We start from the raw sequence: 26,249 nt of genomic DNA, 5'->3' as shown, positions 1-26,249 counted from the left end.
ACCTGTAATCCCAGCTGCTTGGGAGGCTGAGGCATGAGAATCACCTGAACCCAGGAAGTGGAGGTTGCAGTGAGCCGAGATCACGCCACTGCACTCCAGCTTGGGAGACAGAGTGAGACCGAGTCTCAAAAAACAAAACAAAACACAAAGAATCAGATTGGGTAAAAGAAAATTAAACACAACTATACGCTTTACCTATCACCTACTCCACATTGATTACATCTCAATCCCTATCTCTAGCACTAAACCCCCATGCTTTCAATAGCCCATTAGACATATATCTACCTGAGATATCCCATAGCTATTTTTAAATGAGCATGTCCAAAACTATTATGTATCATAATCTTTTCAAACTTATTATTTTTTATTCTTATTTCTCTGCCTCTGCTAACAGCGCCACTCCCATCCAGACATCCAGGACAGATACTCTGTAGTCATCTTCCAACATCTCCAATTAGCCTCCTCTAACCTCCAACTTAACAATAGTGCACTGTGTTGGTTCTATATGCTTAATAAGCATATCAACATCTTCTTTCCAATGCTACTTTGACTGCTGAAGCACAGGATACTATATCAGTCTGACCTCCTTCCAGTGTATCTTACATACTACTGTCAAGTTACTGTTCTAAAATAATTAGGACATTTGTCTACTTTAAATTATTTAGTGGCTACCTACTACCAAGATAAAAGTCCCAACTATTTGACATGATTTTATTCTTTTTCTCTAGCTTCAATGTCCACAATTTTAAGGTGGCTTTCCTCAATGAATCCTATTTGCTGTGGGGTTCCTGGGTAGTTACCCATGAAGTTTTTTTGAGATTAAAAATTACTAGCCTGGGCAACATGGCAAAACCCCATCTCTACAAAAAGAATACAAATATTAGCCAGGCATGGTGGCACACGCCTGTAGTCCCAGCTACTTGGGGGTGAGGGTCGTGTGCTGAGGCAGGAGGACTGCTTGAGCCCAAGAGGTCAAGGCTGCAGTGAGCCCAGAAAAAATTAAAAACAGTTTTTGCAGTCAAAATTGTATCCCCAAATGGAATCCCAGGACCTCTCACAAAGCCTGTAAAACCCAGAGCTGGAATGTGTATTTCTTTGTTTCAAACTTATAATGTGGTCTGTTTATATCATCTTGCTGTTATTTATAAATGCCTACTGTAAATCTTAGTGCATATATTACTCTCAATTTCCAATAGCATGGTCCTTCATCCAGTGGAGAATCTCTACTAAGTTACTCTCTGATACTGGGTCAGACCTTACAATTCCCTAGACATCACTTTATTATTCTTTGGCAAAATCACTTGTTATACTTTCTTTAAAGTAATCATAGGGATGTTAAATATGAAATATACTCTAGAGTACTAAAAACATAAGATATAATTAGAGACTCAGTATGAATAATTTTTAATCACACAGAATAAGAGAGATATTAAAAATGGGCAAATGGGCTGGGCGCAGCGGCTCACACCTGTAATCCCAGCACTTTGGGAGGCCGAGGTGGGTGGATCACGAGGTCAGGAGATCAAGGCCATCGTGGCTAACATAGTGAAACCCTGTCTCTACTAAAAATACAAAAAATTAGCCGGGCATGGTGGCGGGCGCCTGTAGTCCCAGCTACTTGGGAGGCTGAGGCAGGAGAATGGTGTGAACCCAGGAGGCGGAGCTTGCAGTGAGCCAAGATCACACCACTGCACTCCAGCCTGAGCGACAGAGTGAGATTCAGTCTCGAAAAAAAAGGGGCAAATGTTCCGTTTTTCAAAGTGAGACACAGCTTCAATAATACCATCCCATGTCAAATTAATCCCATTTTACAGGGCTACCAGGCTGAGATTAAATTGTAAAAAGAAAGTATTTTAATTAAGAAAGGTATCTGATAAAGTTATTTTGAATGTTTATAGGGCAAGATGAAGAAATGTGAATTAGAATACACTATAACTGGGTTGGACGCAGTGACTCACGTCTGTAATCCCAGCACTTTGAGAGGCCGAGGTGGATGGATCACCTGAGATGAGGAGTTCTAGACCAGCCTGACCAACATGGTGAAATCCCGTCTCTACTAAAAATACAAAAATTACCCGGGCGTGGTGACCTGCACCTGTAATTCCAGCTACTCAGGAGGCTGAGGCAGGAGAATTGCTTGAACCTGGGGGGCAGAGGTTGCAGTGAGCTGAGATTGTGCCACTGCACTCCAGCCTAGGCAACGAAACGAGATTCCATCTCAAAAAAAAAAGAAAAAAAGCAAAAAAAAAAAAAAGAATATACTATAACCGATATTACAATGAACATTATGAAATTGCTGATATTTTGCTACTTTTATAGGTTCATACTCAAATTTATATTTGATTACCCATATATAAAAAAACTGACTAAGAAAAAAGTCAATTAGAGGATAGTCTTAAGTAGAATATGCTGAAGTGCATGCCCTCAATCCTTGGAGAAGACTGTATTTTAAGAATGGCCACACCTACATATTTATCCCATCCCACATGTTTTTCTTACAATGTCACGCATACTCTTTTCATGAAGAGGTGGGGACTGCATTTCCCCCAACCACATCAGATCTGTATGGGTGCCTTGTGTCCACTCCAGCCAATGGAGTGTGCTATGAGACTTCAGAGGCTAGATCATTAAAAGAATACAGACTCCAATTAGCTTTCTTTCTCTCTCCTGGGATATCTGCCCTTAGAACCCAGCCACACATTGTAAGAAAGCCAGGGCCATAAAAAGAGGCCACGTATGGTGTTTTGGACAATGGCCCCAGCAAAGCCCTCAGCCTGCAGATACCATTAACAACAGACACATAAGCGAAGGAGTCTGAAGATGACTCCAGCCCCCAGTCTGAATATTGCAGCTGAGGCCCCAGACATTGTACAGCAAAGATGAATACGTCTGATTGTGCCTGCCTATCTATAGTCCTGTCCTATACAAACCATGAGAGGTATTATTATCATTTTAAGCCTTGAAGATTTGGAGTATTTGTGAGGCAACAACAGGTAACTAATGCAGTCCTGTTATTTTCAACATTTTAATCAACAACTTGGGAAAAGACAGACACACATGCTTATCAAATTAGCAGAGGACAGGACTACAAACAACTGCCAACACTTCGGATGAAAATGTTGGGATTCAAAATTATGCTGAAAGAGTAGAACACCAGGCTAAAACTGATAAAATGAAATTAGCAACAGAGGAAATATATCCTATTTAGGTAATAAGAAATATACATAGGGTGAGGGAGAACTAGTTTAAGAGTAACTCATGTAAAAACCACCTGAGAATTTTCACTGATCACTAGCTCAACATGAAACAAGGGTATATCTCAGCTACCACATAGTTACGTAACTTTATAAAAATGATGTTCAGATCAAAGTAAGTATGAGTGCCACTGTAGTCAGACTGGTTTTGGTATATTACATTTATTTTTTTCATAAAGAAACTTTTATTCAAAGACAACAATAACCTTTATAATAAATATGCAGTAACTATCATTTTTATAATGCTTACTGTAGGCCAAGCACTGTCCAAATATTTCCTCTATATTAACTTACTTTTGGTTGTTTTTTGAGATAGGGTCTCAGTCTGCCACCCTAGGCTGGAGTGCAGTGGCACAATCTCCACACACTGCAACCTTTGCCTCCTGGGTTCAAGTGACTCTCCCACCTCAGCCTCCCAAGTAGCTGAGACTTTCAGGCATGTGCTACCAAGCTCAGATTTTTTTTTTTTGGAAACAGGGTTTCACTCTGTCACCCAGACTGGAGTGCAGCGGTGCGATCTTGGCTCACTGCAACCTCCGCCTCCCAGGCTCAAGCGATTCTCCTGCCTCAGCCTCCTGAGTAGCGGGGATTACAGGCGTGCGCCACTACCGCCTGGCTAATTTTTGTATTTTTAGTAGATACGGGGTTTTACCATGTTGGCCAGGCTAGTCTTGAACTCCTAACCTCAAATGATCCACCCATCTCGGCCTCCCAAAGTGCTTGGATTACTGGCATGAGCCACCATGCCTGGCCTCTATATTAACTTCTTTAATCCTCACTAATAACCCTAGGAGGTAGTGGCCTTTATTATCACCATTTCATAGATCAGGAAACCAAGGTCCTACAGCTAGTAAGGGGGACAGCTGGGATAGTATTATTCATACACACACACACACACACACACACACACACACACACACGTACACATAAATATTTTTACGAGACAGGGTCTTGCTCTGTTACCCAGGATAGAGTGCAATGGCGTGACCATGGCTCACTGTGACCTCGAGGTCCAGGGCTCATGATTCTCCTGGCTCAGCCTCCTGAGTAGTTGGGACTAGAGGCATGATATGGTTTGAATCTGTGTCCCCACCCAAATCTCATGTCGTATCATAATCCCCAGTGTTGGAGGTGGGGCCTGGTGGAGAGGTGATTAAATTATAGGGGTGGATTTCTCACTTGGTACTGCCTCGAGATGGTGGATGAGGAATGAGTTATTGTGAGCTCTGGTCATTTAAAAGTTTGTAGCACCTTCCCTTTCTCTCTCTCTTCCTCCTGTTCTCGCCATGTGAGATGCCTCACTCCCCCTTTGTCTTCTGCCATGACTGGAAACTTCCCAAAGCCTCCCCAGAAGCAGATGCCACCATGCTTCCGCACAGCCTACAGAACTGTGAGTCAATTAAACCTTTTCTTTATAAATTACCCAGTCTCAGGTATTTCTTTACAGCAGTGTGAGAATGGACTAATACTTGGCTAATTAAAAAAAAAATTGTAGAGATGGGGCCTTGCTTTGTTGCCCAGACTGAATTCCTGGACTCAAGTTATTTTCCTGCCTATGCCTCCCAAGGTTCTGGGATTACAGGTGTGAGCCACCATGCCCAGCCAGTATTCTATTTTAAATGTAATACAGGCAACTAAGAGAAGAATCAGTAGGGTAATCAGCAAGCACAGGGTTAAAAACCAGATCCTATAGAATGATTAGATATCTGGGTAACTGTAATTTGGGGACGAGGACTTACAGACACAGGAAAGCAGCCCTTCAATACCTGAAGAGCATGTAGTATGAATGACGTAAAATTTAACAAGATTTAACAAATTTTCTCCTATTCATTTACTGAAAAAAAAAAAAAAACCCACACACTTTTTTCCTTCCCCATTTTAAAGTTATTGTTAGTATTGATATACAGCATTTAAGATTACTGACTTAAATTACTGACTTAGCATGTAAGATGACTGTTACAACTCAAATTATACAAAAACAGATTATCAAGAATATTTTTATTAAAATCAATTTAAGATATTCTCTCGATTATCCTAGAAAGAATATATGAACATAATAATTAAACATAAGCTTAATTATATAATAATATAAAAATATATAAACCTAATTTGTGAAGTTAGAAGATAGGGTATTTCATGAACCTTACCTGTAGATTCAGTGGTGAGGAAAATAAACAAGGCTTGCACTAACCAAGTCTGCAACGTCAACATCTTGCGCGGATATTTCTGCAACAGACACATGTAACATTACTTTTAATATTTTTTCTCTTATATACACGTAATTTAAGACACAATCTTGTTTCCATGCTGTAGCTGTGTTTCTAAAAGGTGGTAAAATTCTTATGAGAATGTAGAAAACTTAAGTCTTCACATTATTTTTCTTTATTCCCACTGAGTTATGGCTATGGAAAACACTGCTAGAAAACATAATTTATACTTTAAGGTTAATTAAAAGAGATATCTTGTTTCTTTCTTATGTGAAGTCCTATATTAGTAAATAACTGTGAGATTAAGAACTTCAGACTGACAAATTTCTACATGGCAAAACTCACCATAATATGTATCCTTAAAAGATACCTGACAAATGGAAAAAAATGTTTGTAATTCATAGCATGGCCAAAAATTTTCCCGGATATATAAAGAATGCCTACAAATCACTAAAAAATTCTAACACCTAATAGAACAACAGGCAAAAATATTTGAATAGTTTATAGAAAAGGAAATACAAGTAAATCAAGCATGTGAAAAGATACTTTCAACCTCACTCAAAATGAGAGATATAAATTAGAACTACTCAGATAGGAATGCAAAATGATACAGACACTCTGGTAAACAATTTGATAGTTCGTTACCAAGTTAAAAGCACACCATAAGACTTGGTATTTCCACTCCAAAGAGCGTACTCCCCAAAATAAAAACATATGCCCACACCAAGACTTATACTCAAATGTTCACAGCAGCTTCATTCATAAGTCCCAAACTGGAAACAATCCAAATGTCCACCAACTGCTGAATGTATAAACATACATCCTAACAATGGTAGAGACATATAATAGAATACTACTCAGCAAACAAAAAAAAGAGAGTATGAACTGGTGATACATGCAGTAGTATGAATGAATCTCAAAAGCATTACACTGAATAAACGAAGCCAGACACAACAGGTTATACATTGTATAACTCTATTTACAGGAAATTCTTTTTTTTTTAAGAGATGGGGGTCTCACTATGTTGCCCAGGCTGTCTCAAACTCCTGGGCTCGAGCAATCCTCCTGCCTCAGCCTCCCAAAGCACTGGGATTACAGGCATGTGCCTCAGAAATTCTTGATACGGCAAAACTAAGGTGACAGAAAGCAGATCCAGGGTTGCCTAAGGCTGAGGTAGCGAAGGCACATGTAAAAGGGCATAAAGGAAATCTGGGGTAATAAAAATACTCTATGACTTGATTGTGGTGGTGACTATAAGACTCTATACATTTGGCAGGACGCGATGGCTCACGCCTGTAATCCCAGCACTTTGGGAGGCCGAGGTGGGCAGATCACTTGAGGTCAGGAGTTCGAGACGAGCCTGGCCAACATGGTGAAACCCCATCTCTATTAAAAATACAAAAAGTAGCTTGGCGTGGTGGCGGGCGTCTGTGATGCCAGCTACTCGGGAGGCTGAGGCAGGAGAATTGTTTGAACCCGTGAAACAGAGGTTGCAGTAAGCCCAGATCATGCCACTGGACTCCAGCATGGGCAACAGAGCGAGACCCCGACACACACAGACACACACACACACACACACCAGGTGTGGTGGTGTATGCCTGCAGTCCCAGCTACTCATGAGGCTTGAGGCAGGAGAGCTGTTTGAACCCGGAAGGCAGGGGATGCAGTGAGCTGAGATGGCACCACTGCACTCCAGCCTGGGCAACAAAGCGAAATTCTATTTAAAAAAAAAAAAAGACTACATTTGTCAAAATTCACTGAATTCTGTGTCAACTATTTCAAAGGCACTGAGATTTTACACCTTACTTTCAAGCTAACAAGTCAGCCTACCACAGTGTCATGGATACTGGCAAAAGGCATGACATTTTTGAGTCAGAAGCAAAGGACTGTATTACTCATAACAGTAGTCAGAGTATCAGCATTTTCCTGTGCCAGCTGCTTGAGTCCCAACTGCCACAGGGCATTGTGAAGTCAGATGACACCTGAACAGGCTGCTTCACAGGAAAGAAAGACAGATCTTAAATAACCTTAAACTTGAAAAATATGCAGGAAGCATGTCTGCCGTTTACTCTAGAGGCAGACATTATCTGTATCTTTGAAGACTGTAAGTAAGCCTGTCCTTTGCTCGACGGCTCTGAGAGTCTACCTTCCAACATTCTTTAAAAGTTAAGTTGGCTGGGCATGGTGGCTCACGCCTATAATCCCAGCACTTTGGGAGGCTGAGGCGAGTGAATCATGAGGTCAGGAGTTCAAGACCAGCCTGACCAACATGGTGAAACCTCGTCCCTAATAAAAATACAAAAATTAGCCAGGCGTGGTGGCGGCCGCCTGTAATCCCAGCTACTCAGGAGGCTGAGGCAGAGAACTGCTTGAACCTGGGAGGCGGAGGCTGCAGTGAGCCGAGGTCACACCACTGCACTCCAGCCTAGGTGACAGAGCGAGACTCCGTCTCAAAACAAAGTTCAGAAAAAAGGCAGCCATCAGGGTTTTTGCTGATAAGAAACACAGAAATGTTAAGACTCATGGGTTTCCTATCAAGTTGTAACTAAAAAATGGTGAATTTTATTGTTTATAAATTAGACCTTAAAAACAAACAAAATCTGCCCAGATAAGGTATAGCCAAAAGAAACGAGTGCTTAATACCTCCAAAGACATGTACAAGAATGTTTACAGAAGTTTTATTCAAAATAGATGAAAAATAAAATCAACCAAATATCTATTAACACTAGGATAAATTATGGTATATTCAAGTAATTGAATCACAGCAATGAAAAAGAATAACAGATACATGCATCATGGATGAATCTCACATATAATACAGAATGAAAGAAATCAGACAGGTTGGGTGCAGTGGCCCACACCTGTCATATCAGCACTTTGGGAGGCTGAGGGGGAAGAATTGCTTGAGGCCAGGAGTTAAGAGGCCAGCCTGCACAAAATAGTGAGACCCTGACTCTACAAAAAAATTTTAAAAGAGAAAAAAGGCAAGAAAGTACGCTCTGCATGATTTATTTTACAGAAGTTCAAAAAGAGGCAAAAGTCTACGGTGTTTGGTGACAGAGGTCAGAGCAGTTGTTTTTTGTGAGGAAGGGTATAAAAGGGGGCATTCTGGGTGCTGAGCATGTTCTGTATCTTGATCTGGACAGTGATAAATTCACTGAGCTGTACACTTATGAGTTCTGTTTTGCAGTATGTAACAAAAGGTAAACAAACCAAAAATTATCCCAATACCATTCTTACATATTAGTGTTGGCAAAAATATAAAAACCCAAAAGGTATCAACAGGGTGTTGTGAGACTAAGCAACGAAAGTATCGTCACACACTACAGGTTATAGTGTAAATTGACATAAGCTTCCCAATACATTGAACACTTTAAAAACGGTCAGTTTTGTTGTTTGTAAATTAGACCTCACTTAAAAACAAAGAAAAAAGCTCTACCCAAACAAGGCAGAGAGCCAGTTCGGCAATATCAATCAAAATTAAAACACACGCATTTGATTCTAATGATTCTACTTTATTTTATCCTACAGATATGAATAAAACAACACATGCACAAAGTTATTCACTGCATTGTTTTTAACAGTAAAAGGCTGAAACAACCTGATTATGATGGGACACTAGTTAAATGATGGTATACCAAAACCATGTAAATGTAAATACTTGTAGCCATTTAAAAAAAATGAGGAAGCTCTATATGTACAGAAACATAAAGTTATCTAAAATACATTGTTACATTAAGGTACAGAACAACGCATTTGCTATTATTTGTGGGCAAAACAATATACAAGAAAACAAAACACACATTCTTTTTTTATATATGCACACAGTATCTCTAGGAGGATAAAAGTTCAAATACTGGCTGTGACAGGGTATTTGAGAGATCAGGGTGGTAGGGAGACGCTCCACCATATACTCTGCAGCCTTGCAATGTTGACCATGTGAATCTTTAGTACTTATGCAAAAAATAAATTTAAATTAAAAAATACTTAATGTCAGCTAGGTGCAGTGGCTCACGCCTGTAATCCCAGCACTCAGGGAGGCCGAGGTGGGTGGATCACCTGAGGTCAGGAGTTCCAGACCAGCCTGGCCTACATGGTGAAACCCTGTCTCTACTAAAAATACAAAAAGAAGCTGGGCGTGGTGGTGGGCACCTGTAATCCCAGCTACTTGGGAGGCTGAGGCAGGAGAATCACTTGAACCCGGGAGGCGGAGGTTGCAGTGAACGGAGATGGCGCCACTGCACTCCAGGCTGGGCGACAGAGTGAAACTCCGTCTCAAAAAATAAATAAAATAAATAAATACTTAAGGTTCAAACTATTGGGTACTATGCTCACTAACTGGGTGACAGTTCAATCGTACTCCAAACCTCAGCATCACACAATATACTCATGTAACCTGCACATGAACTCCCTGAACCTAAAATAAAAGCTAAAATTATTAAAGACAAAATACTTAATGTGTAATTTTTTTCTTCTAAATAAAACTATTAACTCTTCTTGATGAGAAATGGCTTCCTAGTTCTGCACTTGGAACACAATATTGTTTTATTAAATATACATACTAACTGGATTTTATGCACTCCCTAATCATGTAACAGCTTGCCAGCATGCCCAGCTAATTTTTTAAAAATTTTTCTGTAAAGATGGGGGTCTCACTATGTTGCACAGGCAGGTCCCAAACTCCTGGTCTGAAGCAATCCTCCTTCTTTGGCCACCCAAAGTGCTGGAATTACAGGTGTGAGCCACTGTGCCAAGCCAAATGTACTATATTCTTGCAACAAAGCTGCTCCAGAACAAGAGGTCCATGAAAGAATTTATGATTACTTCAAAGCAATTAGATTTGTTTGAGTAGTACCATGGAACACAAGCAAAGCGAACTAGGCAAAGGTAGATTTCACATTTCACATTTAGAAAGTAATCTTTCCTAATTTTTAAAAGATTGTAATGGAGAGGTGATGAAGAAACATCTATTATGGGACTTGATTTCATAGTCCAAATCTAAGAGATGAAAACACAGTAACACTATATAAAATATTATATGCAATACAGTTAACTTCACTTGGGGCTTGCTTAAGAATTGACAGAATTATGGCCAGGTGCGGTGGCTCATGCCTGTAATCCCAGCACTTTGGGAAGCCAAGGCAGGCGGATGACAAGGTCAGGAGTTCAAGACGAGCCTAACCAATATGATGAAGCCCCGTCTCTAATAAAAATACAAAAATTAGCCGGGCATGGTGGCACACACCTATAGTCCCACCTACTCAGGAGGCTGAGGTAGGAGAATCACTTGAACCTGGGAGGCGGAGGTTGCAGCGAGCCAAGATCGTGCCATTGCACTCCAGCCTGGGCGACAGAGCGAGACTCCATCTCAAAAAAAAAAAAAAAAAAATTTGACAGAATTGACAGTAGTTTGCTTATTTTTTCCCTCCTTTCCTTCTGTTGATACTAATATTTAATTTAAAATTATATTAATAGCACTATCACCTCACCTCTTGCAGAGTTTTCTATGCATATATTATAACCATACATTGCATACACTAACCTTCCTTGAAATCTGCAGGTAACTTGAGAGCTTCTATGAAGCCAAAACCTAACTAGTAACCATAAATACAGGAAAGATTATTTCTGAAAACCAAAAGCTGTAATCATTCCTCAACTATGGTGATATAACATGGTAGTGTGCCGAAAGGAGCTAGATGATGTATAACAAGTATTGCTACTTTTAATGTTTGTTTTTAATGTAAACAAAGTTCACAAATGATTTATTTAAAATAGAATAAATTCAAGATTATCCCTATAGTTGTTCATTCTCATTTACTTTCATTTCCATATGTTTTCTCAAGTGAGAGAAAAAGCAGTAGAGTTACAATTGATAAATATTTAATGGTTAGGCTCTTTATAAATTATTTTTGTCACCTATGGATTGTGATTTTTTTTTCATTTTCTAACTTAACCTAAGGATGAAATAAAAAGCACGAATATATTTAGATTTATATTGCATGTGAAAAAGAATGTCAATATAAACTTTGTTACTATAACATTACTATTACAATTGTAGAACAGTATATGAACTAAAATTGCCAAATAGAAGGCAAAATAATGCTTGTTGAATGAATAAGTTGCGTGGGGATCAAGATGAAGAAAATTTCTATATATCTTTCACAGTACAGTGTTACTGTGAATAAACTGCCAGAAGTTGGTAATACCTACACAAAATTAATTATTAAATTAGTTTTTAAATTATCCACTCTGTTCTCTTCCATTAGTATCAATTATGAGTTCATAACAATTAACACTAGGATATTATTTTACATTACACAAAATGTTGTCACATAAATTATTTCACTTTAGTCTCCTAATATCCTAAAGAATCAGGTGAGTAGGGCAGGGATTATTTATTGGAACTTTGTAAAATAAAAAAACAAAAAATTCAGACAAGATCAATTACTTACCCAAATCACAAAATTAGTAAGTGAAGGAGTAGGGATTTGAAGCGAAGTCTTCTACTTCTAAATGTCATGCTTTTTCCATTGGGTTTCACTGTAAAGAGAGGAGAGTCTTGTTCAGAAGGCTGGCTTTGATAATTTTATTATATGTGTACTTTTAAAATCCCCATCTGCTCTTAGGCTTTTGGGTTTGCAGAAAGTATCCCACTTTAGATATGTTCTCAGCTTCAGAATAAAATAAACCCATAAACACTTGTATAAGAGTATTCAAATATTCTAGTGCTTTTTTTTTTTTTGAGACAATGTCTCACTCCCATCACCAGGCTGCAGTGCAGTAGCACAATTACAGCTCACTGCAGCTTCAACTTCCCAGGCTCAGGTAATTCTCCCACCTCAGCCTCCCGAGTAGCTGGGACTAGAGATGGCACCATCATGCCTAGCTAATTTTTTTATTTTTAGTACAGATAGTGTTTTGCCATGTTGCCCAGGCTGAGCTCAAAGGGATCTGCCCACCTCGGACTCCCAAAGTGTTGGGATTACAGGCATGAGCCACCGCGCCCAGCCCTAGTGCTATGATTTGATATACGCTTGCAAACATTATTGGCTCACCCACACCTAATGCAAACTTCCCTGACGTCTATGTAATGTCACAGAAACATGACAGGAACATTTATGACAGACGGAGTTCTTTAACAATCACATATTTTTTCTTCTACTAGCACTAAATTAAGCCTGCTAACAACTATTCTATGTAACCAGAAATAAAAATCCATTTTAAGATTTGTTTACTTAAATTCTAGCTTAAGTACTAGTGCTCCTCTTTGAAATACAACAAGTAACTTCAAACTTAGGCAAGGAGTTGAATCTTCCATTATTGTTTCATACACATTAAGCCTTTGATATAACTTAATAACACATAACGAATTAAATTTATAAAAATATTTTTTAAATGTCTAATGAAAAGAAACTGAAAAAATGCCATGTGAAAGTGCACTATAATCCCACCAAGAGATAACTACCATGAACATTTTGGTGGATATTCTTGCAAAATTTTTTATACATGTATTATATAACTTTACATTGTATAAATATACACACTTTTCTATTTTACAAAGATGGGATCATGTAAGTGAGAAATGTTTTATAACCTTTTTCACTTAACACTACATAGTGGACATCTTCATAAGTTAATATATAGAGAGTAATTCCTTGTAGCCTTTGCTCAAATTCACCTCCTCATACAGATCTTCCCTAACCACCCGGTGTTGCTTATACCCCTTTACTGTTTGGTTTTTTTTTTTCCTACAACACTTAACACCTTCTAAAATAGGCTAGCAAACATTTTCTGTAAAGGGCCAGATAATAAATATTTTAGATTTCGTGGGCTTTAAGTTCTCTCTTGCAATTAGTTAACTCCGTTATTAAAGTGCAAAAGCAGCCATACACAATATGTAAATAAGTGGGCATAGGTATATTCCCATGCAACTTTATTTATAAAAATGGCTGCAAGCTGGATTTGGCTTATGGGCTATAGTTTGCCAACCCCTGTTCTAAATACAATATAATTAAATTAATTTTCTTTTTGTTTGTTATGGGCTGAACTGTTCCCCCCAAAAAATATGTTGAAGTCTTAACCCCAGTACCACAAAATGTTACTCTATGGGCAGATTTAATTGGATGTTATAGTGGAGTATAATAGGCCTTTAGTACAATATGACTGGTGTCTTTAAAGAGACAGAGCCAGGAAGAATACCATGTGAATACACAGGCAGAGATTGGAGTTATGCAGCTGTAAGCTAAGGAATCTCAACGACGATGGCTACCACCAGAAGCTAGGAGAGGCAAAGGAAGATTCTATCCAAAGTCTCAAAAGGACTTCTAGCCTCCAAAACCTTGAGAGAATAAATTTGTTGTTTTGAGCCACCCAATTTGTGGTACAGGTTGAACATCCCAAATCTGAAAACTGAAATGCTCTAATTCCAAAACGTTTTGAGCTCTGGCATTTTGGATTTCAGAGTTTAGGATTTGGGATGCTTAACTGTAAGTATATAATGCAAATACAACACAAACTGAAAAAAAAAAATCCAAAATCCAATATACTTCTGTTACTAAGTATTTCAGATAAGGGATACTGTAACAAAGGGATGCTCTATTACAGTAGCCCCTAGGAAACTAACACATAGTGTGTGTCCCCAAAATAGAAGGTAAGTGAAGAGTGGAATGGCTAGGCCCTACGGCAGGTGTGTGCTTGGCTATATCTTCTTTGATGATGTGTCTGTTCAAACATATTGATCAACTGGGTTTCCTGTTTTCTCATTAAGTTTTGAAAGTTCTAAGAAGATATTCTGGCCTTTATTAGAAAATGGATTTACGCATTATTTTCTTGTATGCTTGTCTTTTCATTCTTTTAACAGTATCTTTTGACGAACAGGAGGTTTAATTTTAATAAAGTTCAATTCATCAATTTGTGTTTTTGATGTATCTAAGAAGTCTTTGCTTAATCTAAAATCATAAAGGGCCCGACGCGGTAGCTCACACTTGTAATCCCATCACTTTGGGAGGCCGAAGTGGGTAGATCACCTGAGTTCAGAAGTTCGAGACCAGCCTGGGCATATGGTGAAACCCTGTCTCTACTAAAATATTTTAAAAATTAGCCGGGTGTGGTGGTGCACATCTGTAATCCCAGCTACACAGGAAGCTGAGGCAGGAGAACTGCTTGAACCCGGGAGGCAGAGGAGGCTGCAAGTGAGCAGAGATAGCACGACTGCACTCCAGCCTGGGTGACAAAGTGAGACTCCTTCTCAAAAAAAATAAAATATAAAAAATAAAAATAAAGTCAAAAAGGTTTTTTCCTACAAGTTTTATAGTTTTAGGGTCATTTAGGTCTCAGTTATTTCAAGGTAATATTTATGTGTGGTGTCAAGCTGAAATTTGAGTTCATTTTGTATATACGGATAATTGTTTCAAAACTATTTGCTGAAAAAATTATCCTTTCTCAAGTGAATTGCCTTTGCGTCTTTCTTAAAAATCAGTTGTTCACACAGGTGTGGGTCTATTTGGCTACTCTCAATTCCAGGGTGGGCAAGCTTTTCATGTATGAGGTAGGAGGTAAATATTCTAGGTTTGTGAGCCATAAGGTCTCTATTGGAGCTACCAATCTACTGTTACAACACAAAATCAACCATAGAAAATACATAAGCAAACATGGGTGGCTGTGTTCTAACAGTACTTTATGAAAACAGAAGGTAGGTTGACTCCTACTCTATTTGTTCCACTGATCAATTTGCTTATTTATATGCTACCACCACACTGTCGTGATGACTTTAGCCTTATAAATCTTGAAATCAATATTCTGTGTGCACTTAAAAAGCACTGCTGCTGCTGGTAGAGTGTTACATAAATGGTCACCACATGAATTTGGTTGATAGTGTTCAAATCTTCCATATCCTTACTGATTTTCTGACTACTACTTCTATCATTGTTCAAAAAGGGATATTGAAATCCCTGAATATAACTGTGGATTTACTTCTCCTTGCAGTTTTTACCCTGTGTGTTTTGAAACTATGTTATTTGGTAGATCCTTTTGATAAATTGACCCTTTTATCATTAGGAAATGCCCTTCTTTACCACTGGTAACATTCTCTGAAATCTACTTTGATATTACTATAGCCAATTCTGTCTTACTTTGATTAGTGTTATCATGACATATCCTCTCCCATTCTTTTTTGTTTAATCTGTATGTTTCTTCATATTTAAGTGGCATCTTTAGAGGGTAGGCAGCATGTGGTTGTACCCAATCTGATAATCTCTGCTTTCCAGTTGGGTGTTCAGACCATTTACATTTAATATAATTTGTGATATGATTAGGTTTAAAGCTATCAGCTTCATATTTGTTTTCTTCTTGACTGTTCTTTGTTCCTGTTTACTTTTCTGCATTTATTTTTCTTAATTATTTTTTATTCTCTTTTCCTTGTTAGCTAATAAGCTATAATTCTTTGTTTTCTTATTGGTTGCTTTAGGTTTATAGCGTACATCTTTAACTTTTCACAATCTATCTTCAAGTAATATTATGTTACCTCAGGCATAGTATATAATAGTATACTTCCATTTCTCCCCCCCAGACCTTTGTGCTATTTTAGCATATATTTTACTTTTGCATATATTAAAACTTCACATTGGTAGCTCCCACCTGAAATCCCATCACTCTGGGAGGCCAAGGCAGGAGGATCACTTAAGCCCAGAAGTTTAAGATCAGCTTGGGCAATATAGTAAGACTCCCGCCTCTACAAAAAATAAAAAGTTAGACAGCTGTGGTGGTGCATGCCTGTTGTCCCAGCTACTCAGGAGGCTGAGGTGAGAGGACTGCTTGAGCCTTGGAGGTCGAGGCTGCAGTGAGTTGTGGTTGCACTACTGCATTCCAGGCTGGGTGACAGAGTGAGACTGGCACATATTTACTCGTGTGGTTACCATTTCTAGAGCTTTTAATTCCTTTGTATAGATCCGTATTTCCATCTGGTATCACTTTCCTTGGGCCTGAAAAACTGCCTTTAACATTTTTTTGTAGTGTGGTTAGAGAAAAGTCTAAATAGATTTGAAAACAAAACCAAAGTGTGAATGCTAGCTAGTATTTAGCCTAAAATAAGCACAGTTCAAAATGAGAAAAGATACTGCTAATTACTATATTAACAGACCAAAGGAAAATGACAGGGTCATTCCAACAGATGTTTGAAAAGCATCTGATAACATTCAACAACTGTTCATCTAAAACTTAAAAATAACAACAAAGTGTCAGAAAACTAAGACTGAAAGAGACCATCCTTATCTTGGTGAAGGATAACAAAGATGATACAGGGACTCTAGAACCAAATTGCTTGTGTTCAAATTTCAGCCCCTATATTTTAACATCTTAGGCAAGTTTTTAAATAGCCTTCACTTTTACTTCCTTTATCTGTAAAAATGGGGTACCACCACCACCTACCCATCTAGGAATGTTATGATGATTAAATAACTCAATATACATAAAGTGCTTAGAATCATTTGGCTCATTGTAACTACTCAATAAAAGGTTAACAGCTGTTATTATTAGTGCAGCTCTTGCTGTTGCTGCCACAGGTACTACTATAAGAAACCTACAAGGCCAGGCATGGTGGCTTACGCCTGTAATCCCAGCACTTCAGGAGGCCGAGGCAGGTGGATCACAAGGTCAGGAGTTTGAGACCAGCCTGGCCAATATGGTGAAACCCTGTCTCTACTAAAAATATGAAAATTAGCTGGTCGTGGTGGTGGGCACCTATAGTCCCAGCTACTTGGGAGGCTGAGGCAGAAGAATTGCTTGAACCCGGGAGGCAGAGGTTGCAGTGAGCCGAGAATGCACCACTGCACTCCAGCCTAGGCGACAGAGTGAGGCTCTGCCTCCAAAAAAAAAAAAAAAAAAAAAGGAAGAAAGAAACCTATAATAAGCATCTATAGGTTTAAAGGTAAAAATTAGAAGCATTCCTATTAATGTCAAGATTCAGACAAGATGCTTGAAGTCATCAGTTATTCACCACTGCTCTAAAGGGCTTAAGCAAAAATATAATAAATAAGATCTAAAAATGGAAAATAAATTGTGAATGATATGATCATCTATCAAGAAAGAGAGAATCACATGACAAACTATTAGGACTATTGAGAATTTAACACAGTAGTCAAACAAAACATCATCAAAAAATAATAGGACTATTTAGAGTTTAACATAACAGTCAAACAAAACATCATCAAAAAATAGCTCTCCAGCTGGCGCGGTGGCTCACGCCTATAATCCCAGCACTTTGGGAGGCCGAGACAGGCAGATCACCTGAGGTTGGGAGTTCCAGACCAGCCTGACCAACATAGAGAAACCCTGTCTCTAATAACAATACAAAATTAGCTGGGAGTGGTGGCACACACCTGTAATCTCAGCTACTTGGGAGGCTGAGGCAGGAGAATCACTTGAACCCAGTAGGCGGAGGTTGCAGTGAGCCGAGATGTCGCCACTGCACTCCAGCCCAGGCAACAAGAGCAAAACTCCATCTCCAAAAAAAAAAAAAAAAAAAGCTCTCCTACATACCAGTAATAACTAATTAGAAAATGTAACAGAAGGCTGGGTGGTGCAGTGGCTCACGGCTGTAATCGCAGCACTTTGGGAGGCCGAGGTAGGTAGATTGCTTGAGCCCAGGAGTTCAAGACCAGCCTAAGCAACATGGCAAAACCCCATCTCTATAAAAAATAAAAATAAATAAAAAATAAATCAGCCGGGCATGGTGGACCATGCCTGTAATCCCAGCTACTCAGGAAGCTGAGGTGGGACGACCACTTGAGCCTGGGCTTATAGAGGCTGCAGCAAGCTAAGAAGCCAAGATCGTGCCATTGTACTCCAGCCTGGGTGACAGTGCGAGGCTCTGTCTCAAAAAAAAAAAAAAGTCTCGCAAAAAAAAAAAAAAAAAAAAGGGCTGTCTAAAGGTAAAGTAAACATAGCACTGATTGGCAAATGAATAGACAACTAAATCAATGGTACAAAACAAAACACACTCAAGTGTATATAAGAATTTAGTATCTGATTTTTTAAAAGATTGCTCATTTGCTGGGAAAATAAAGGACTATTCAAAATAAATAGTATTGGGACAACTGGCTCCATAAGCAAAAAAGAAAAAAAAGAACCCCATTTCATCAGACAAAAAGACACACACTCATGCACGTGCACATGCATGTATAAGCATACACTCTCCCTCCAGATTAAGGACCTAAATGCAAAAGCAAAATTATAAGCATATTGAAAAACACATAGAATATGCTTATGACCTTAGGGCCTTTTAAAATTAGACTATTTTAGCCAAATGAAAAGGTTTACAGAGCACTTTGATGAACATCCATGTTCTCACCATTGCTTAAGAAATAAAAGCTCAAGCTTTTATTCAATTTTTATTCCGTTACAAACATAATTGAAGCCATATAAATAGTTCTTGCCTTTAAGAAGTCCAAAGTTTAGAGATGTAGAATATGCACAAAGTGCCACAGGAGCACAGAAAATACCCAATTCAGACAGGGGCCAGGAGCGCCCAGTCATAAAATAAGGGTAGGGGTTCCTAGATAGAGAAAATAGCACACATATGAACTATACATCATCTTTGACTCTAATTGTCAAGTGAAGATTACCAATGACAAAATCCCAGAGCATGCCAGTCTAACCAGAGCTATGCTATCTGAAACATAGCTCTGATTAACTTACTTTGCACTAGGGGGTGGGGTAATACATAAAACAGAACATTCAAACAAAAAAAGACTGAGCAGATCAATCAACCTTAGAGCAAAGGGTGAAGCTGATTGCTTAGAAGAAAATGAAACTTCGGAGGCAGAACATTCCAAATGTAACAGGGCAACAGATTTACAGTGCTGAAAGGAATGATCTCCTGCTCTGGATATGTATACACACAGCTTTAAAACAATCATCTATATACTATAGCCATTTTCCAACCAAGGTAGCTCTCTTATTCACGATCAATCAGCTAATTTCTTACTAAATCTTACTAAGATACACTAGATAGCCGCAAAGTTAAAAAAAAAAAAAAAAGAAGAAGAGACTGTAGCCATTTTGACTATATATATCACAAGTGTTTCTGAAGCCTTTCACACTGTTGACCATCCCTGGTTCTTGAATTTCTCCTATATCCTGGTTTCTATGTAACCAGATAATGTAGTTGAATTCTTTCCTTTATCCTCTTTCTTGTCTCCTTTACTGAATTCTCTGCTAGCTTTTATCTCCAGGCTATGAAGGTACCCAAAGATAAAGTATTGGGCATCGACTTTTTAAATACCAACTTCTTTGAAGACATGACTTCAACTACTACCTTCAAACAAAATAATTTCAAGAATTTTGGCTTGGATCTTTCTTTTAATTCCAGTTACATTTCATCTTCTTAGATATTCTGTCTCTGAGTCTTATCAATTTAAGAGGTCTAAAAACAATACACCATAGGTACATGCTCATGAACACATATACACATAAATGCCCACCCACTTTTTTTGTTTGTTTTATTATACTTTAAGTTCTAGGGTACATGTGCACAACATGCAGGTTACATATGATACATGTGCCATGTTGGTGTGCTGCACCCGTTAACTAGTCATTTACATTAGGTATATCTCCTAATGCTATCCCTCCCCCCTCCCCCTACCCCATGACAGGCCCTGGTGTGTGATGTTCTCCACCCTGTGTCCAAGTGTTCTCATTGTTCAATTCTCACCTATGAGTGAGAACATGCGGTGTTTGGTTTTCTGTCCTTGCAACACTTTGCTCAGAATGATGGTTTCTAGCTTCATCCATGTCCCTACAAAGGACATGAACTCATCCTTTTTCTACGGCTGCATAGTATTCCATGGTGTATATGTGCCACATTTTCTTAATCCAGTCTATCATTGATGGACATTTGAATTGGTTCCAAGTCTTTGCTATTGTGAATAGTGCTGCAATAAACATACGTGTGCATGTATGTCTTTATAGCAGCATGATTTATAATCCTTTGGGTATATGCCCAGTAATGGGATGAATGCCCACACACTTTTTAAAAAGTCACAAGGACTTACCATTTTTCCCTATCTACGAACAACTCATCCTCTTCAACTGCCTAAGTCAATGGAGTCCATCGTTTCTCTCATCTATGCAGTACATTTTAGCTTTTCTCAGTTACAAATCTTATCCTGTCTTCTCTCCCATAATATCTTTCCCACCCATCTCTTCTTTTTACTCTCTACCACAAACTAACCTAATTTGGACATTGATCACCTCAATAATTTCAACTGTGTTCCTGCTTCCAGTCTCTTTCCTCCCCACCAAGCATTCTGAACATTGTTGGTGGATCACTCTCTCTACAACACAACTTTAAACCTGTCATTCTTCTCCTCAACAGCTTTTTAAAGGGTGAATAATAATGCCAAATATTCTAACTATTTAAGAACCTAAAATTTTGGCTTTGGTGTGCCTATCCAATCTATCTTTTCCAATATTCAAGTTTCTCTATTCTAAAAAAAAAAAAAAAAAAAATCCTTTCCTCAGACTCCTCCCTCAAGCTACCTTACTACTATACTTCTAGAGAGAACTGCTTGCAATTGCAAGCAATCTGGCTTTTTTACTCCAATAATGCTGCAATTATTCTTGTAGTTTCCAAACTGCAAAGCAAATACTTAAGCTCCTCATTTTGCTTGACCACACCATGCCATTTATAATTCGGTCTTATCTTTCATCACTCCCTACTAACCATCCCTGTAGACTCAGCAAACCACTAGACTTCCTCTAACATACCTTGTTCTTTCAGTCTGTGCTTCTACATATATTATTCCAATGTCTTTCCTGACTCTGCTGTGCACTACAAACTGCTTTTGAAGTATCATCTCTTATATGGAATTTCCCCCCACTTCAAACATCTTTGCTGTCAGTGTACCCTTACATCATTCCCTAATAGGACTCAGAACACTGCACAGTAATTGTTTCACATATCTTGATATCCTCAGAATCTACCATAGTTTGAGGCACCTGGTGGACAATTAAGGGTGGGTTTTTATAGACTTTCTGGTATCATCTTATTTTCTATCTACTCACTGTCACTCAAGTGTACTGTATGGAGAGGCAGGATGTATCATGGTTAAGAGGTCAGATTCTGAAGCCAGGCTGTCTATGTATGACCTTTAGATCTACCACTTAGCTGGGCAAATTAATTAACCTTCTTGTGCCTGGGTTTCCCTATGTGTAAAAAGAGGATTTTATCCTATTATTATTAGACCTACTTCATAATATTATGAAGATTAAATGCCTTAATATGGGCAAAGTGCTCAAAACAGCAACTGGCACAACATAAGCACTAAATATATATTGCCTGTTTTAATTAATAGACCTTAGTTACTGCTGATCCTTTCCACAAGCTAGTCCTATATTATGTTCTATATTCTCCATTCTACATTTTGTCCTCCATTCGCTATTATTAATTAGCTGTCTTCATTTTTCCCTTTATCCAAATCCTACCCAGGTTTCAAGGCCAACTTCTGGTAAATCCTTTGCTCATTCCAATCCTTAAATGCTCACTCCAATCCTTAAACGATCATTCCCTAATTTTAATATCTACAGGATTTTCTGCATCACTCTGCATTTAATTAAAACTGCTTTGCATCCTTGTAGTTTTTTTCGTATAAGTTTGTCAATCCAATTGTTATAAACTCTTTGAAGGTCCTGATGACATCTCCTGCACCTTTGAGAGTTCCTACAGCAGGTAGTAATTGCTTAGTATTTGCTGTGTAAAATAATAAAGCACAATAGGAACCTCAACTCTGATCATTCTGCCTTTGCAATCAAAGAAACGGAGAAGCTGTGAGAACATTCCATGCTTCTCTAGGAGCCAAGCTGCAAACGTATTAGGGCCAGAGAATTCTGACTCCCATTAAAATGAGCAGCTCTGAAAGGAGGGAGCGGGGATTCTCCCTGCCACTGTAGAGGATTTATGGGTTGCCCTTAAGTTCCCAAACCAAATTGTGGCACTGGGTTTTTTATGAGAAACGTGTCAACATGACAAAATGATTCAGAGCACAGGATTTGGAGTCACACAGATCTAGGTTTCAGAGAGACTCCTGTTTCCTTCTCTATAAAGGGGACATTTTAACACCTACTTCACATGTATTTAACTTTCGCCCTAACACTGAAGTGCAAAGCCTTGGAAACAAATTTAAATAAATTGAAAATACTGCAATTCACAAATAAAAGTGAGAAGAACATTTTTAGTTACATAAGACTATATTATATTAAATTAGGTGGCAGCAGTATTTATAATAATCTAAATTGCCTGTGAGAAAATTAAACTGGTATTGTCAATACATACTTAAAATAAGAAAAAAATCCCACTACAGTCTGTCCTTTTTGACACTTTCTCCTTCCTGTAATTTTTTTCTTTCACTCAAGATTAAAAACAAATGTTCAAGATTATCCCTAAAGAGAAATAGTTGGAAAGCACAATTTAATAGCAAGTTGGTTCTATAAATGTAATATTTCAGTTCATAGTTCAAAAATACTTCCAAATAGGAATTAACATGAATTTAAGAAATTAACATAATGGCAAACAGCTAAACTGATCATCTGAGTCCGTAATTTCAAATTAAGAGTTGTTCCAACTTGAAGCTGGCAGTCATACAGTTTAAAGGGTTTGTTTACAGCACTGACAAAAGCAAATACCACAATCTTTCAGAAAATTCACCCTGGCATTCTAATAACTAGTTATTTTAAGGCAGTATAATTGTTGAAATACTTCACAAACTAAGCCAAAATGCGTTTCCTTCTGAAGGCAAAAAAAAAAAAAAAAAAAAAAAAGGTGACAAGTCTTATTTTTAACCTGGGATTTTTTTTTTTTTTTCAGTTTCGGATTATGAAATAAAATGCTGTTCATCCACTGAAGGACAGACCCTTGCTTCCTGCACTATCTTCAAAAGCTTAGGTCGGAGGAGGTAAAATTTTAAAAACTGATTTGTTCTCCTTGGGATACAGTGAGGTGAGATGTGGAATTCGTTAGGAATGATAATTATTAATAGAAGAGATCAAAAGAAGGAAAGAAACGTTAATAATGTTTATAAGCATTGTGAACTTTCAACAATGCTGAAACGTTACGATTTCAAGATGAAAAAACGGCTTTGGGGAAGGGAAATCCACCTCGAGAATGAAGACAAGTGCGGAGCGAATAGAATTTCAGGGGAGATGGAAAGGGGATTGGGAAAAACGTGGGATCTGGTAACAAAAAGGGGGGTTTGTTCTTGAAGGGCGTTCTGCGGGGCGGGCGTTAAGAGGGGTGCGTGCGTGCGCCTGGGTGAAGTTTGTACTCAGGGCTGCGATAATCGAGGTGACAAAGTTGTGGAAGTAGAATTCGGAGGTGCGGGAGCAGGAAGGGGAAGGAATGTGGGGATTTCCAGGCTGGGCTGACAAGTTCCGGGCGCTGCTCTCAGGGGGAAGGGAGGTCTCCTCGAGTGCCAGATAGCCCGTCCGAAACCACCGACACTCTAACTCCAGCTACGCGGCCCAGCACCCGGCCCCTCCTCACCTCAGGCCGCGCCGCCTCGACCCTCCGCGTCTCCACAGCGCACGAACCCCTTGGCGCCAGGCTGGGCCAGACCCGTCGGCCTGGCAGGCGCGGCCCCCGGTTCAGCTGCGCCGGGGCGGCCCAGCGCGACTCCGCGGGCCTTTTGGCTGCTCGCCCCGGCTCCGGAACGCTCTCGGATCCTTCTCCGCAGAGGTAGCGCGCCACCCCAGTCCCGCGGCGGGGCGGGGCGCTCCCCAATCCCGCCCAGCTGCGCCCCCGGCCGGCCAACGCTGCGCCCCGCCCCCTACCGGGACCTAGGCGCTGATTGGCCCCTGAGAGACCCTTTGCGCCCAGGCATTGGTCCAGTGGCCGCCTGTCGACGAGGGGGCGGGACTCCGAGCGGTAGCGATTCCCGTAACGCGGCTCCCCGCGTCCCGGATTCCGGTGGCTGCGTCCGCGTCGCCTCTCCCAGACTAGATCGAAGGGTTCCCCCCACCTCCCCTCTGTGGGCGGAAAGAGCGGAATGTTCCATTTTTCTGTGGAATAACGGGGTCATGAACTGGAGCCCGGGTGCTGCCCGCCGCCCGCTGCCCCCGCCCTCCCTTCTCGCCAGGGCGCCTGCGGCTTCTCTTCGCGGCCTTCCCCGAGGGACTCAGAGCCGCGAGGGACCGCCTAGCTCCCTTGGGGATGGGGAAGGCGTGGGAGCCTCTTGGGGAAAGTGAAGAGCTCGGTGGCCGTGACTCCGCACGAGACTGCGGCAGATTGTGGCGGCGGCTTCTCTCCAAGACTTAGTAAACGAGCCTTGCCACAGTACTTTTTTAAATTAGTAAATGAGTTTGGGTGCGATTGATCAGTGAGCCCCAGAGCTGGTGGCCCACCAGCGACTAGTTTTTCTTTGCGGTTTGTACCTCCCCGTTTATGATAAAAAATACCGGGTAAAAACCTATTCATCCCGCCTCCGCCCCCCACTTTCCCTCAGAAAATTGACCTAAAGGCTCATGATGTTTGTTTCTCCCCAAAGGAAGATGAGAATCTTGAGTTAAAAGATAAGGCATCTGCGTGCGTGCGTGTGGGGTGTGTGCGTGGGTGTCTGTAAAAGTAAACACCCAAAGGTAGAGGTTTTTGTGGAAGAATGAGAGGATATAGGAAGGAAATAATAGTTTAATGAACTTAAATTATATCTATAAATTAACAATTATAAAGTTCTTCATTATATTGAGGATTCAGATAGAGTAAAACATAGATCGAATTATAATCTCTTAGTTGTTGATCAGATAATTTATAAAAGGGCAAAGTGGGCCTGCTAACGGAGTCGCAGGCAAAGTAGATGGTGCTGCAGCTGATGTGTTCAGCTCTTGCTCCTCCCTGTCATCCTATATCTAACCTATAGATTGTGACTAGATTCTATTCTACCTTTGCCATTTAGAGGGGTGTTTATTTTAAAACAAATTTTTATAAAAATTTGTTAAATTGAAAATTTTGTATAGATCCAGGAAACTTGATTTTTTGTTGTTGTTCAGAGTCTCACTCTGTCACCCAGGCTGGAGTGCAGTGGCTGGATCATGCTCACCGCACGTTCAAATTCCTGGTCTCTAGCGATCCTCCCACCTCAACCTCCCAAGTATCTCAGACTACAGGTGCCCCTACAATACCTGGCCAATTTTTTAAATTTTTGGAGAGACAAGATTTTGGTATGCTGACCCGGCTGGTCTTGAACTCCTGGCAACAAACGATCCTCCGGCCTTAGTGGCCTCCCAAAGTGCTGAGATAACAGGTGTGATGCAAAGATGTATTTAGGGGAGATGTATAGTGGTTAAATGTACCCTCTGGTTCTAGATTGCCTAGGTTTAAATGCTGATGCCTCTATTTCTCATCTCTGTGACCTTGGGCAAGTCTTTTCAAATTTCTTCATCTGCAAAATGAGAATAACAATACCAACCTAACAGGATTGTTGCAAGGATTAAATGAGTTAAAATACATACAGTGTTTGGCACATAGTAGGTGCTCTGTAAGTATCAGCTATAATCATTATTGAATGTCTACTCGGTCAACACTTATGAAATATTTTAGTATCACAACATATATTAAAAATGATGATATTTTGCTGGACGGGGAAGGGCAGGTACACAGAAGTGGATTGATATGTCACAACACACCAGCCTGCCTTGGCACCATTAGGAAAACAAATGACTGAGTTAGTGCTTTTATGGGTGTCTTTTTATTGGCTCAGCTCAGGTCCTGCTCCCAAGAAACTCACATTTTATGGGAGTAGTTAAA

The 26,249-nt window shown here is 39.6% G+C and overlaps 1 protein-coding gene across 7 annotated transcripts in view; it reads right to left on the bottom strand.

The window, feature by feature from the left end:
- The window catches only part of IL6ST (interleukin 6 cytokine family signal transducer), a 58,267-nt gene extending 34,001 nt beyond the window's left edge, over positions 1-24,266 (bottom strand). For 4 of the 7 annotated variants that reach the window (XM_063810451.1, XM_063810447.1, XM_063810446.1 and 1 more), the window contains exons 1-3: positions 23,994-24,133; positions 11,914-12,001; positions 5,402-5,480 (exon numbers count right to left, since the gene is read on the bottom strand). Coding sequence is in view for 2 of the 7 variants with exons in the window: in XM_054685086.2 (XP_054541061.1) it covers positions 5,402-5,465 (64 nt within the window). In the remaining 5 variants the exon portion in view is untranslated. Of the gene's footprint in view, positions 1-5,401; positions 5,481-10,706; positions 10,829-11,913; positions 12,002-23,993 lie in introns of all 7 variants that reach the window. The other 3 variants (XM_054685086.2, XM_063810448.1, XM_001144416.7) reach the window with 2 other exon arrangements.
- Positions 24,267-26,249: the final 1,983 nt, after the last annotated feature.

This window comes from Pan troglodytes, chromosome 4 (genome assembly GCF_028858775.2).
Source record: "Pan troglodytes isolate AG18354 chromosome 4, NHGRI_mPanTro3-v2.0_pri, whole genome shotgun sequence".
Taxonomy (NCBI): Eukaryota; Metazoa; Chordata; class Mammalia; order Primates; family Hominidae; genus Pan; species Pan troglodytes.
Note: the sequence above shows the minus strand (reverse complement) of the source record. Positions and strands in the feature narration are given on the sequence as shown.